The sequence below is a fragment of the Pipistrellus kuhlii genome, unplaced genomic scaffold (genome assembly GCF_014108245.1).
Source record: "Pipistrellus kuhlii isolate mPipKuh1 unplaced genomic scaffold, mPipKuh1.p scaffold_m20_p_1, whole genome shotgun sequence".
Lineage (NCBI taxonomy): Eukaryota > Metazoa > Chordata > Mammalia > Chiroptera > Vespertilionidae > Pipistrellus > Pipistrellus kuhlii.
The window spans coordinates 141617400-141631003 of record NW_023425404.1 but is presented as its reverse complement, the minus strand read 5'-3'; the positions used below and the strand labels follow the sequence as shown (position 1 = coordinate 141631003).

The 13604-nt window shown below is 36.0% G+C and overlaps 1 protein-coding gene across 1 annotated transcript in view; it reads left to right on the top strand.

Annotated features, from left to right (window-relative positions):
• The window catches only part of GRID2 (glutamate ionotropic receptor delta type subunit 2), a 1260684-nt gene that overhangs the window by 1121934 nt on the left and 125146 nt on the right, over window positions 1-13604 (top strand). Inside the window, exon 14 of the mRNA XM_036411398.2 lies at window positions 9871-10037. Within this exon, the coding sequence (XP_036267291.1) occupies window positions 9871-10037 (167 nt within the window). The remainder of the gene's footprint in view (window positions 1-9870; window positions 10038-13604) is intronic.

Below are 13604 nucleotides of genomic sequence, written 5' to 3'. Positions count from 1 at the left end.
GCCCTGACCTAGGATAGAACCATGGCCTCCTGGCTCATAGATCGACAGTCAACCACTGAGCCACATTGGCTGGGCCAGTCCCTATCTTTTAAGATGCTGTATGGATTTTTGTACTTCCCCTGACTTTCTGTCCCCATTCCAAATCCTGGTTTCCCTTGACATCAGGCTCTCAATGCTACATCCCAGGGAAACTGGGACAGTTGTCACCCTCGTTGTTCCATCTGATCCCACAGGGCATTTATGACCATTCTCCTTCAATTCATGTGTTCAATTTTTTGTTCAAGAAATTGTGGTTTGTTTGTTAGTTTGTAGCCAAATAGACTTGTTTAGACTCGGCTGAATCTGGCTAGATGCTCTGTTTATTTTTATTTTAAAATTGGAATCTTACTATCGCCCCAGTGATATTTCCCAAAAATGTGTTCTGCTCGTTCTGACTCTTCTTTCCCTCTCTGACGATGGCATTCACTGTATGGGCGGTTATTTTTCATTGTCAGCCTGTAGAGACTCAAGCTCCATTGTTGGATTATCTCAAGATTGACAGTCTTGCTAACTGCAGAAGGTGAAATGTCCTCGTGGTAGTACAGAAGGAAGTGATTCACAAATACCCCCTTCTGAGGCCCCTACAAGAAGCTGTGGTTCTCTAGTCTTCTGTTCTGTCCCAAATTCCAGACCTGGGAGCTCTCCGCCCAACTATTTAACTTCTTCCTGGCTAACTTAAAGGCAACAGAACAGATGTATTCATGGGAACAAATGTAAGGAAGGAGGGCAGGAGGACCTGAGGTCCACAAATGCCTATGAACCACACATTTCTCCAAATTTAGTTTCTCTGCTGCCTTCCTTTAAAGCTTCCACTGGTTTTCTCAGACACTCATCAAGATCTTTCCCACACAGAATAGTCCAGCTCTTTCCTATACAGAATGGTCCAGAACTCCAGGCCTTCCAACCTCTGTCTTCTAGACCCTAACAGCCATTTGTTTGAAGATAATGTTTTATAGTACTTTCAAACACTTTAAAAATAATTTGTATTCTCATAGTCTCTAAAAGAGAGGCAAAGGATAAGAATTAGAAATAGACATACTACTTTTTTCTAAGTTAAAAGATATTTTTTTAAATAAGCTGATATTTGTTTTTAACACATTCATATCTTCCTTGTGAAATTTTGTGCATATGATGCCTATCTTAGGGCACAAATTTAATAATAACAGCAAATAAAATATGGCAGGCCAGTAATTAAGGCAGCAATAAACAAAAACACATATATTTTAAAAGTCAGTCTTAAGCACTAAAGTTTGGATTTGGGCATGATTTATTGTGCTGGATAAATTCAGAAGAATTGATGAATGAAGCTAAATTATTAATTTGCCCAAAGTGGGAGAGGCCACCATCTAGAACTACGTGTCATAAATATTAAAGCCATTCCCATCTTAAGGACTTATTTGGGCAATAAATTATGAGGGCTACTATAGATTTAGGCTGGGTTAATCACATTCTTTGTACCCATAATTCACAATCATTTAATCCCCCACTGACCATTAGTTTAAATAGTAAAGAAACTAGCAGCTTAGTGTGTAAGGTAAGAACTGGCTTCTTCTCCATCATCCTCTTAATGTTTGTTTGGTGAGCAAAAATAATAAATTTCCATCTTGCAGTCTTTATTTTATTTTGAAAAATCTTTGCTTTGGTTTTTCATGCTGAAAATCAGAAATGTTTAGATAGCAATGATCACAAAATAAGTGAGCTTCAGAGGTCCAGATTTATGTAAATTAGATATTCATTCCAATGATTTTGAGGAACTGTTTTTTCAACTCTTACTTATCATAAAAATGTGATCACATGGCATTAAAGAGGTTGCATTCCTTTCATGATTCTCACTATATACTGTATTGCATTACTTTTATTTACATAAATATCTACATAAATATTTCTCAAACTAGATAGCGTAGGCCTTAAAGGCAAAAACTATATATATATCTAAAATATTCTTGCATTCCTATGGCAAATATCTCACAGAAATGTATCTTTAATGTAGTGAAAAAAGCATAAAAGGTGACCTTGAGCTCAAATTCCAAATCTACCACTAATAATTGGTATGATTTTTATCAAGTTCCACTGCTGCACCTAAGAGTTACATATCTTAATATTAGCTCCACAGGATTGTAAAGAACAAATACATTTATGTGTAAAATGCATTTTTAAGAGTGAAAATGTCTTATAAATTTTAGTTATTATCAAGAGGAAGAAATGGACGACAGAGTAAGGATATTCCTTCTTTGGTAAAAGTAATATTTCCTTACCCTTTTGTTTAAATGTCATATTTCCAAAATCATGCCCAATTAGTTTTTTTAATTAAAAAAAGGATAATCATTGATGTCTTTTTGTAGCTGAAAATTTTGAAGTCAGTTTTTAAGGAATTTCATAAATTAAAGATTTGTATGCAAAAGGATGTAGTTTACTAATTAAAAGCAAAGTCATTGGGATAACAGGTAGCGATGCAAGTAGTGAACATCTATTTGCTTATGGCCTTGGCTTTTGCAGTTATACAGGAGACTGTGGCTTAATGGATTGTAAAGAAAGGTACCTTCAGCAATAAGTCACTCTAGAGATGTTAGAACAGGGCATACAGGACAAGAAGATTCTATAGCAGAAGAGAAATATGCCATAATGCATAACATGGTGAGGAGCACAGGTGTTGATTTTGAAAATACATTTTCCCATCCTACAGTTTACTTGACAAGAAAGACAAATATTTGAAAAAAATAACATGGAATGTTTACAGTTCTTCACCTGACAGATGGAAAATTGCAGAAAACTAGGAGGTTAAAAGAGTGTTCATGAACAAGAAATGGTCTCCAAAGGGTATCTATATTTAATCAGTTAGGCACTAAAGATAAGGAACTTGGATATCTGGGGTTTTCTTGTAAAACTGTTTCAGTTGCCAGAATATTTGAGCAGGCTATCCTGATTCCCCTCCATGAAAATTAAGTTTCCTTTTCCTTTAACCACATTAACACTTCAAGCTTCTTTCATAGTACTTACTGTAACATGCCTTGTGTTACATAAATTACTGCTTGACTTATCTCCACCTACTACTGAGTTGTAAACAGCTTGAGGGGAGGGGCCCATATTTTACTCACATTCGGGATTTTAAAGTTAATGCATAATAATTGTTTGCGAGGGAGGATTTAAAAACAGACTATGGGAGAAATGGAACAAATCCTAGCATTATCTCAGCAGTGAGATAAGACTCATAAGCTATTGGCATCTCAGCACTATTGTGAGAATACAGGCATTGAGTATCAGTAGGTCCATCAATTACCACAGCATTCTGGCATCTCTCCTTTGCAAACCAGAGATTGATAATATTGGAGGTAGATGTCACTTTGAATTCTTTTCCTCACAAATGGGTCTGGAATATATTGACATGGAGCTCCCAAGTTCACACTTGCCCTCTGGTTAGCCTGGTCTGAAGCACTCTGCTAGCCCCTGGTAAATAAATCAATTGCCCACAATTCAGCTACTTATCCAAACATGAGCTCCAGAACTAAGACTAGTTGATAATGTTGAAGTAATATCCACCTAGGATTGAAAATTTTCTGCACCAAATCTTCAATTATGTATTCTGTTGAAAAGTAACTTTAGCCGAGACCGGTTTGGCTCAATGGATAGAGCATCGGCTTGGGGACTGAAGGGTCCCGGGTTCGATTCCGGTCAAGGGCATGTACCTTGGTTGCGGGCATATCCCCGGTAGGGGGTGTGCAAGAGTCAGCTGATCGATGACTCTCTCTCATCGATGTTTCTAGCTCTCTATCTCTCTCCCTTCTTCTCTGTACAAAATCAATAAAATATATTTAAAAAAAAAGAAAAAAAAAGAAAAGTAACTTTAGGTTTTGTTGATGCATTATTTTCTAGATAGTTTTAATTTAATACTAAAAAACATCCAAAGGATAATGATTGCATGTTTTAGTAGATGAAAAGGCCAGGAATATTTTTAAAAGCTAAAATAGTTGGGGTTACTATGGAGTATTTTATTGAGAATGCTACAGGCTATTATCATACTATTTTAATGGTTATCTTTGTAAAAATGTACTCACAGTGCTTCTTTAACGTTAGAAACATGTATATAATAGCAATGATCATGTTACCATACATTTAAGTAGAGCTCTACAGTTCACAAGTAGTTGCAACAGTGTTAGAACAATTTGCTAAACGAAAAAGCAATATGTCCCAAACAGGAGAGGTCCCTTGAGGGTTATAAAGAAGCTGCAAGGGGATCCAGGAGGTCTGAGTAGCTGTTTGAAACAGAAGTAACAGCAAAGTAGGTTGCTAGAAGACTCTTCAAGGTCACTCCTATCTATCTCACTGTTACCGTAGGATTAGACCCAGCTAGCTGAAAACTGATATGAAAGTTGGTGATCAAGGATTGCAGATTATGCCACCACAAAATATGCCCCTCGGCATATTTATTTTGAGCTGCAAAGCACTTGAAAAATAACAAAAGCAGCCCTAGCTGGTTTGGTTCAGTGGATAGAGCATAGCCTGCAAACTGGGGGCCCAGGTTCAATTCTGGTCAAAAGTTACAGGCTCGCCAAGACCGGTTTGGCTCAATGGATAGAGCGTTGGCTTGGGGATTGAAAGGTCCCGGGTTTGATTCCGGTCAAGGGCATGTGCCTTGGTTGTGGGCATATCCCCAGTAGGGGGTGTGCAAGAGGCAGCTGGTCGATGACTCTCTCATCGATGTTTCCAACTTTCTCTCTCTCTCCCTTCCTCTCTGTACAAAAATCAATAAAATATATTTTATAAAAAAAATGTTGCAGGCTCAATCCCCGGTATGGAGTGTGCAGGAGGCAGCCAATCAATGATTCTCTCTCATCATTGATATTTCTGCCTCTTTCTCCTTCTTCTCTGAAATCAACAAAAATATATATTTTTTTAAAAGAAAGTAAAAATAACAAAAGCAGGAAGAAGCTTTCTCCAACTTCTTTTATTTGTCTAAAGATAAAAGAAACCCGTTTGTCATAAATTTCCTCCGTAGGAGTTTCATCAACTGGGATAATGACTCTCATCAAAGAAGAAACCAGAAGTCGACACTGCACTCAAGCCAACTTTGGCACAAACTGTCACACTTCCCATCCATTTTTCTAAAGACCATTCTTCCTTCCTAAAACAACCAACTCTCCCCTAGGAGTTTCCCTCCCCTTCTCCCCCCAAAATGTAGATGGTCTTTAATTCTGAATTCTAAACAACCTCTTTGAGTTACTCATTTTTATCTGACTTATCTCCACATGAGATATACATGTTGACAAGTATCTGTTTGTTTTCCTTTTAGTATAGAGGTCTCAGAAGGGTAGAGGAAAATTCTCTTTTTTTCTTCTCCTACAATGATTAGTGTAAAAGGTCAAAAAGGGATGAAAGGATTGAGAGATAATCCAATGGATATAAGCAATCAATCAATGTAGAGGAAACCTGCCAGTATTTCCCCCTCTCTCACACCAACACTCGAAAAACCTGCTAGTTTTTATAATTATATCAAGCCTCATGTACATCAAATTATTCCCAATCATATTACTCATTTTTATTTCAATACATTTTTATTCAAAAATTGGTGTACATCAGCAGTCAAGATTTTCAGCTTTCAAAATTGTCAAGTTTATTCCCAGGACTTGAAATGTCAACCATTCCAATGTAATAAGTTGGGGTAATATCTGGAATTTACATTTTTAACATAGGACTTCCCTGGTAACTCTAATGGTATTGAATTAGAGTTTTGAGAAGCACTGAACCCTAGTACCTAACATAGTCCCTAGTGTGCAGTAGACTCTGCGTGAGTTGTTGCATGGAATGATTTCTTCAGGGTAAATTCTTTTATCTGTGTCAATATTTCTTGGTTTGGTTAGGGCCAGACCCCAAGAAGAGATGTGTTAAGTATCCACTGAGTACAGTAAATTGATCTAAAGGATTAAGAACATATTTCTTATAAAACTTTTTGTTGAGTATCTAGTGTTGGCCTCATCTAAAAAAATATATATTTAAAAGTTAGTAAATATATAAAATATTTATTTACATTTTATTCCTTTACTTTTATGTTTAGATATATCCTGATTTTTTTCCCCAGTATCAGAAAAATACAATTTTACATGTTTTTCTAGTTTTGTTGATTTTTTTCAAACCTGGATTATTTTTTATTATAATGAATTTATTACACTAAAGGAATTTATTTTGCATATGATACACTGCAGTGCTTTAATATTGGTCCTTTTAAAATAATCACCTGTCTCACTCTAATTGTTAAATATTTTATATTTGCCATACTTATTTGAATTATGGTCTTTGTAATGACATATATAGTGATCATATATACAGTCTATATACAACAATTAAATACCTTTATAAGGTTTATAGATTTTTCGGTCTACTCCACAGATTTTATATTTGCTGACAATTTCCATGCTCTTTTACTTTTAAGCTTTATAATATTTTCATTACTTGGTATTATGTCTCTGATCATTAGATTTTATTTTCAAAAGTTCTTTGCTATTTTATCTGCTTTCTTCCAATTAAATATGCAAAGATTTTAAACAAATTAAAACATATTCCTTGGACATTTTATTCAGATTGCATTAAGTATCAAATAACCTGAGGAAAACTAGCATTTCCTTTATCATTGTGCATCTATTCTTTAGAAACATTTGTCTTTCTTTGTCTAGTTTATTTCACTTAGCATAATGTCATCTGAGTTCATCGGTGTTGTCGCAAATAGCAGAATTTCCTTCTTTTCTAAAGATGAAATATATTCTATTATATATTTCTTTATCCATCCATGCATTAGTAGACATTTAGGTTGTTTTTATATCTTGGCTCTTGTGAATAGTGTTGTAATGAGTATGGGAGTGCAGATACCTCTTTGAGATACTAAATTCGTTTCCTTTGGATATATATTCCCAACACTGGGATTGTTGGATCATTTGGTAGTTCTATTTTTAATTTTTTTAGTAATCTCCACAATAGTCGCACCTCCAATAATGTGCAAAGGTTCTTTTTTCTCCACATTTTCACCAATACTGATGTCTTTTTAATAATAGCCACTCTGACAGATGTAAAATGATATCTCATTGTAGTTTTGTTGGCATTTATTCCCCTGATGATTAGTGATGCTGAGTATCTTTCTGTATACCTATGATCTTTTGTATGTCTTCTTAACTACTGTATTTTTTTTCTTTTTAAATACAGTTATTTAGTTTTTTTGCTATTTAGTTTTTTGTATTCCTTATATATTTTGGATATTAAATACTTATCAGATTTAGGATTTACAATTTTCCCCCATTGCATAGCTTGCCTTTTTATTCTATTTAGTATTTCATTTGCTGTGCAGAAGTCTTTTAACTTGATCCAAACTCATTGGTTTATTTTAGCTTTTGCTTTTGTTGCCTGTGTTTTTGGTTGTGTCATATTAAAAATGATCATTCAGACCAATATCAAGATGCTTTGCCTATGTTATCTATGTTTTATTTTAGGGGTTTTATGGTTTCAAGTCTTACATTTAAGTGTTTAATAGATTTTGAGTTGATTTCTGTATATGATGTGAAATGTGGGATCAATTTAATTCTTCTGCATATGGGATATCCAGTTTTCCCAACACCATTTATTGAAGAAGCATCTCTTTTCCCATTGTATATCCTTGTTATCTTATCTTTGTAGATCAGTTGAACATTATAGTGTGAATCTATTTCTGGGATCTCTATTTTGGTCCACTAATCTCTATGTCTGTTTTATGCCAGTACTACAGTGTTTTGATTACTGTAGTTTTATAATATATTTTGAAATCAAGTATCATTATGCTTCCAGCTTTGTTCTTTTTGTTCAGATTGCTTTGGCTATTTTTGAACTTTTGTGGTTACACATAAAATTTTTTTTCTACTTCTGTAAGAAATGTCACTGAATTCTGATAGGGATGGCATTGAATTTGTAGATGACTATGCATTGAGTGAACATTTTAACAATATTAATTGTTTCAAGCCATGAATACAGAATGTCTTTACATTTACGTGTCTTCTTTAATTTCCTTCATCACTATTTTGTAATTTTCAAGGTACAAATCTTTTACTTCTTTGATTAGGTTTCTTCCTAAGTATTTTATTCTTTTTAATGTTATTATAAATGGGATGTTTTTCAAATTTCCTCTTTGAATAGTTCATATATATATATATGCTATTGATTTTTGTATGTTGATACTTTACTGGATTTACTAGTTTTAACGGTTTTTGTTTAGTCCTTAGAATTTTCTACATGAATGAACATGTCATCTGCAAACAGAGATAATTCCACTTTCTCCTTTCTTATTTGGATCCTCCTTTCCCTTACCTGATTCTTCTGTTCAGCACTTCCGTGATTATTTTGAATAGCAGTAGTAGCAGGGCATCCTTGCCTTGTACCTTTACAGATCGGGAGCCAAGTCCACAGTGGGACAGAGCTGCTTATGGGACTGCATCCAGGACCACAATTATCAGCCAACCATGGGCCTGACTTCTCAAAGTATTCTTCCTCAGTCCTAGACTCCACCAGGGTTCCACAACTTGGATCCCAAGGCTCATAAGGGCACTTTTGTTCATGGATTTCTGTCATATGGTTGTTTCTGTTGGGGACTAAATCTGGGGATCTCCTAACCCCCTGTCTTGCTGAAATCATTTCAACTATCTGTATTTATATTTATTTTGATTTTTCCTAATCAGATATACCAGGAAATGACTTTCCTTTCAAGAAACAAATTGAATGCTTTATATAATTATTCTGTTTATTTAATGAATGTATTAATTTTTATATTCATATATAATAATTTTCTAAATGAGCTTTAAGATTAGGGAAGGGGAGGGGGAGGAAGAGATTAACTAAAGAATGTATAAGCATGGATATAGACAATAGTGTGGTGAAGGTCTGGGGGTGGCGGGAGGGTGGCAGTAGTGGTATAGGGTGGAGGGGGTCAATGAGGGGAAAAGGGGGACATCTGCATACTTCCAACAATAAAGGTAGTTATTTTTTTGTGTTGTTTTTTTTTAAGAGAGTTTTTTTTTTATGTTTTATAAATTTACATCCCAGGCAATGAGTGATTACTGAGAGAAAAATATATAAGCACTAAAAGATAGTATAAACAAACCAGAATAAAGTTGTGTTTCCTAAATAATGATTTTAAAAAAGTATTTTTTTTTTTTCTCATTGCAATGCCCACCTAGGCGGTTTCTTCTAAATCCAGCTGTAAGATTGTTATAAACCATTCTCTGCAAAAGGATTAATTTAGAACATAGGAAAAAATATATATCTTGCCAGCAGGGCAGTGTTGATTATTTCTCTTTAATGTAAGTTGTGCATGCAGCATTCGTTTAGAATATAGGTCACTTGCAAGGAGATGATCCCCATATTTGGTGCTAACAAAGCCTATGTGGCTTAGAAACCTAATAACCAAAAGAAGCCAAGATCTCTTGTAACAGCTCCAAATGCATAGCTTCCAGGGTCACCAGAGAAACAGGGCCAATTACAAGAAGTGCTGCATTCCAAGAAGCTCAAAGACATGGCTTCCTTTCATATGTTTATTGTTCTCCCTGTCCAGGTGACATTTATTACATGGGGTCATTTTACTAGAAGCTGTGTTGTCTGGGAAACATAGTTAACATTCTAACCGTATCAAGCTTCCAGGAGAACAGAGCTATAAATTAACCAAAAGCCAAATTCTCGTTCTGAATCGGTGCTTAGAAATATGGGACCTATTATTTTATTTTTGCACAATTAAATAGGTACTAATGCAATTTTTTGTCCTTTCTGTATAACTTGGTATTCGTACCTTCAATCCTATTCTCTTCTCTTGTTCTCCATGTTTTACAGGTAAAATATGGAAACTATGCCTTTGTGTGGGATGCGGCTGTATTGGAGTATGTAGCCATCAATGACCCCGATTGCTCCTTCTACACCATCGGGAACACTGTTGCTGACCGGGGATACGGAATTGCACTGCAGCATGGCAGTCCTTACCGGGATGTCTTCTCACAAAGGTAAGGTTTGTGTGTGTTCTAAATAAAAAGAGAGGCATCACAGAAAAAGAAAATTCACTTGGTTATCCTATTTAGTTTATTATATTTTGTTTCCTTTTTTTGAAAAAGCACAATGAATAGCAACCAAAAAAAAGGTAGTTATATGACATTCGTTTCTTAACACATGTACTGAAGTATTGGTTTTCCTCTAAAAATGGGAAAATATCACTGCACATGACTGGCTTTACTCTCAAAAAATTTATATATATAAAAGTGACCATTACTACTGGATGACTGGCCAGTAGCTATGATGCACACTCTCCACCAGAGGGCAGATACTTATAATAATTCAGGAGCTGCCCTCTGGTGGTCAGTGTGCTCCCACAGCCAACCTCTTGCAGCCAGACAAACTAGCCTGGTCCCTCCCTCCCGGCCAGCCAATCTCCCATGGTCCCTTCCCCTGTTATCCAGTCCCATCAGGACTGGGTGAGATGGACCCCATCAGTCCCAATCGCCAGCCAGACCAAGGAACCCCACCTGTGCACAAATTAGTGCACAGGGGCTCTAGTTGTTATATAAAAGAAAGTACTGTTTTAATAATTTCTTTAGAATTTAACTGAGAGATTTAGTTTGTGTGAATTTTTACAGACTAAGTGACATAGTTAGAAAAATTGATTTATTTCTAATAACACCATATGATAACAAATTTCAGGACCAAGTTAAAGTTCTGATATACTGAAACACATAATGACAGAGATATTTCCATCTGAATTTTGAAAATATCTCTAAATTTCATGTCAAAAAGTATAAGGAGACAGGTTAATAAAAAAAATTATACCCATCCCTTGGAACAGGAGAGCATTATGCTAAGCAAAATAAGAAAGTTGGAGAAAGATAAACATCACATGATCTCACTCATATGTAAGATATAATAATGTATTATTATTATTATTATTATTATTATTTTCACATCTTCTTCTACATACTTTCTAAAAGCAAATGTCAGACCCAGAGGTCAGTTATATATAGGTAGTATTAATGCCCCAAATTTTAAACTATTTGAGTTGTATTCCTGCAAATTTTAGGATAACAAAAAGCTAGGTGTTTTGTGCTTTGAAAATTTTAAAAGTAAGTCTGAGTTGTGTTATATCTCTTCCATTTGCCAACTATTAATAAAAATCTAAGCCTCTCTCCTTTTCTGCAAAATAGGAAGTTAGATGAACTCTGAGGTCCTGTGTTAATCAGCTTTTCTGTGTAGTAAACAACCCAGAGTATCAGTGAACTGAAATATATTATTTCTCAGCTATGAAACAGAAGGGCTGTGACTTGGTAAGTTCTGCTGTAAGTTGTGGGTCAACTGCAGGTCTGCTCCCTGCAGCTTCTCATTCCAGGGCCCAGGCTGGAGAAGCAGCCCTCTCTGAGACACGCTGCTTTCATGGCAAGAGCAACTGAAAGGAGGCTGATAGAAACCTGCAGAGCCTGTGTGCTTCTTGCACGGATGTGGCACCTGTCTGGGGGTTCCATATCCGCCATTGGTTCCTTTCACCACTGACTAGAGATATACAGAGTGTCCCCCCAAAATGTATACACACTTTGAATACCTACTAATTCCAATGGATTAAGCATGAAAATAAAGAAACAATAATACAGCTGTCATTTGTTAAAAGTGCAGGCACAGCCAGGACCGGTTTGGCTCAATGGATAGAGCGTCGGCTTGGGGACTGAAGGGTCCCAGGTTTGATTCCGGTCAAGGGCATGTACCTTGGTTGTGGGCATATCCCCAGTATGGGGTGCAAAGGCGTGATGCATGACTCTCACAGTTTCTCACTCTATCTCTCCCCTCTGTCCAAACATAAGATATATAAAAAAAAAAAAAAAAAGTGCAGGCACAAACCGACAGTCAGATATTCCCCAAGAGGTCCTGGATTAGAGAGGGTGCAGGCCAAATTGAGAGGCCCTCCCTCTGTCTCCCTCCTACCCCTCACCCCCATGCATGAATTTTGTACACAGGGCCTCTAGTAGATAATAATTAATCAATCTAAGTATATTTATTGATTAGTAGATCCTAAGAGGAAACAAATTGGAAAATCAGTTATATCATAGGGAATTTACTTGCAAGATACTTGCAGTCTAGTTGGAGATGAGACCCATGCATATAAAACAATGACACTTACTATTATTGTATACCTGCTATATAAGTACTTATAGTGACCCTGCTAGTGGTTCTTAACCTGTCATGACTCACAGGTTGAGAACTGCTGCTGTAGAGCCTAAGACTATCGGAAAACACAGATATCTACATTACAATTCATTAACAGTAGCAAAATTAGTTATGAAGTAACAACGAAAATAATTTTATGGTTGGGGGTCACCACAACATGAGGAACTGTATTAAAGGGTTGCAGCATTAGAAAGGTTGAGAACCACTGTTCTAAGCATTGAAGCATGCCATTGTTTTCCTGTGTTTAGAACTGAGGATGGAAAGCATAATAGAATGAAAGGTGATACCCATGTTTTACAATGTAAGACCACAGAAAGGTTTAGTGGATCCTAACATGAACCAAATGACAGCAAAAAAGAAAAAAATTCCTTAATTGTGGTTAATGGCTTTTTATTCACTACAGAGGTGGGTGTTTGTGGGGGGTTTTTCCCAGACCCAATTACTTGGTCTTTTATGCGAAGGGGGGGGAAAAAGTGAAGCGGAAAAAAAAAGTGAAGCCAATAAAATCAATCTATAAACATAATAGCAAAGAAATGTTCAATAAATTACATCGTGTTCCATTTATTATTATCCCTGTAGTGGTTTACCTAGGAGAGATTTTAATTCTGTGCAAATGTACTCTAGGGAAATGCTGAAAAATAATATGATCATTAGGCATTATTTTTTCCTTTCTTTGACTTGCATTTATGGATGTTGGAAATTTAAATTGTCCCTTTATGTGGACTTCCTTGCTAATGACACACTATATCTTGGTTCCCTATACATCTGGAAAAAGAGAGCCAGGAAATAAATATCTGGCAATCGTGGGTGTGCCAACGCATCTCCCCCACATGTGTGCCACCTTAGTCTATCATGCAAACTCTTCCCGAGTTCAGAAAACATCTGCCTTCATTCCCTTTTGCCATAACCATTAAACAAAGAGATCTTTTTTAATAACTGATTTGAGAAATTGCAAAGACCATCAAATTTAACCATTGGAGTACAATCTAGAAATTATTATAAATAGCTACCATTCACCAGCTTATTGTGTGCTGCTAATTAAATTTGACTACCGGTTGCTGTTGTGATTATTTCCTATGAAAATAACAGTATTTAGGGTGATTTTAAATGTTTTTAGTGATTTTTAGGTAGAGAGTGAGGGAGAGGGAGAGATAGAAATCTCAATGAGAAAAGCACATCAATCAGCTGCCTTGGCATGCCCCCTATTTGGGATCGAGCTCACAACCGGGACATGTGCCCTGACTGGGAATCAAACCCAGGATCTCTTGAGCCATGGAACAATGCTCAATTCACTGAGCCACACTGGTTGGGCTTCTTTTTTTAATTCTCACCAGAGGGCATGTTTATTTATTTTAGAGAGTGAGTGA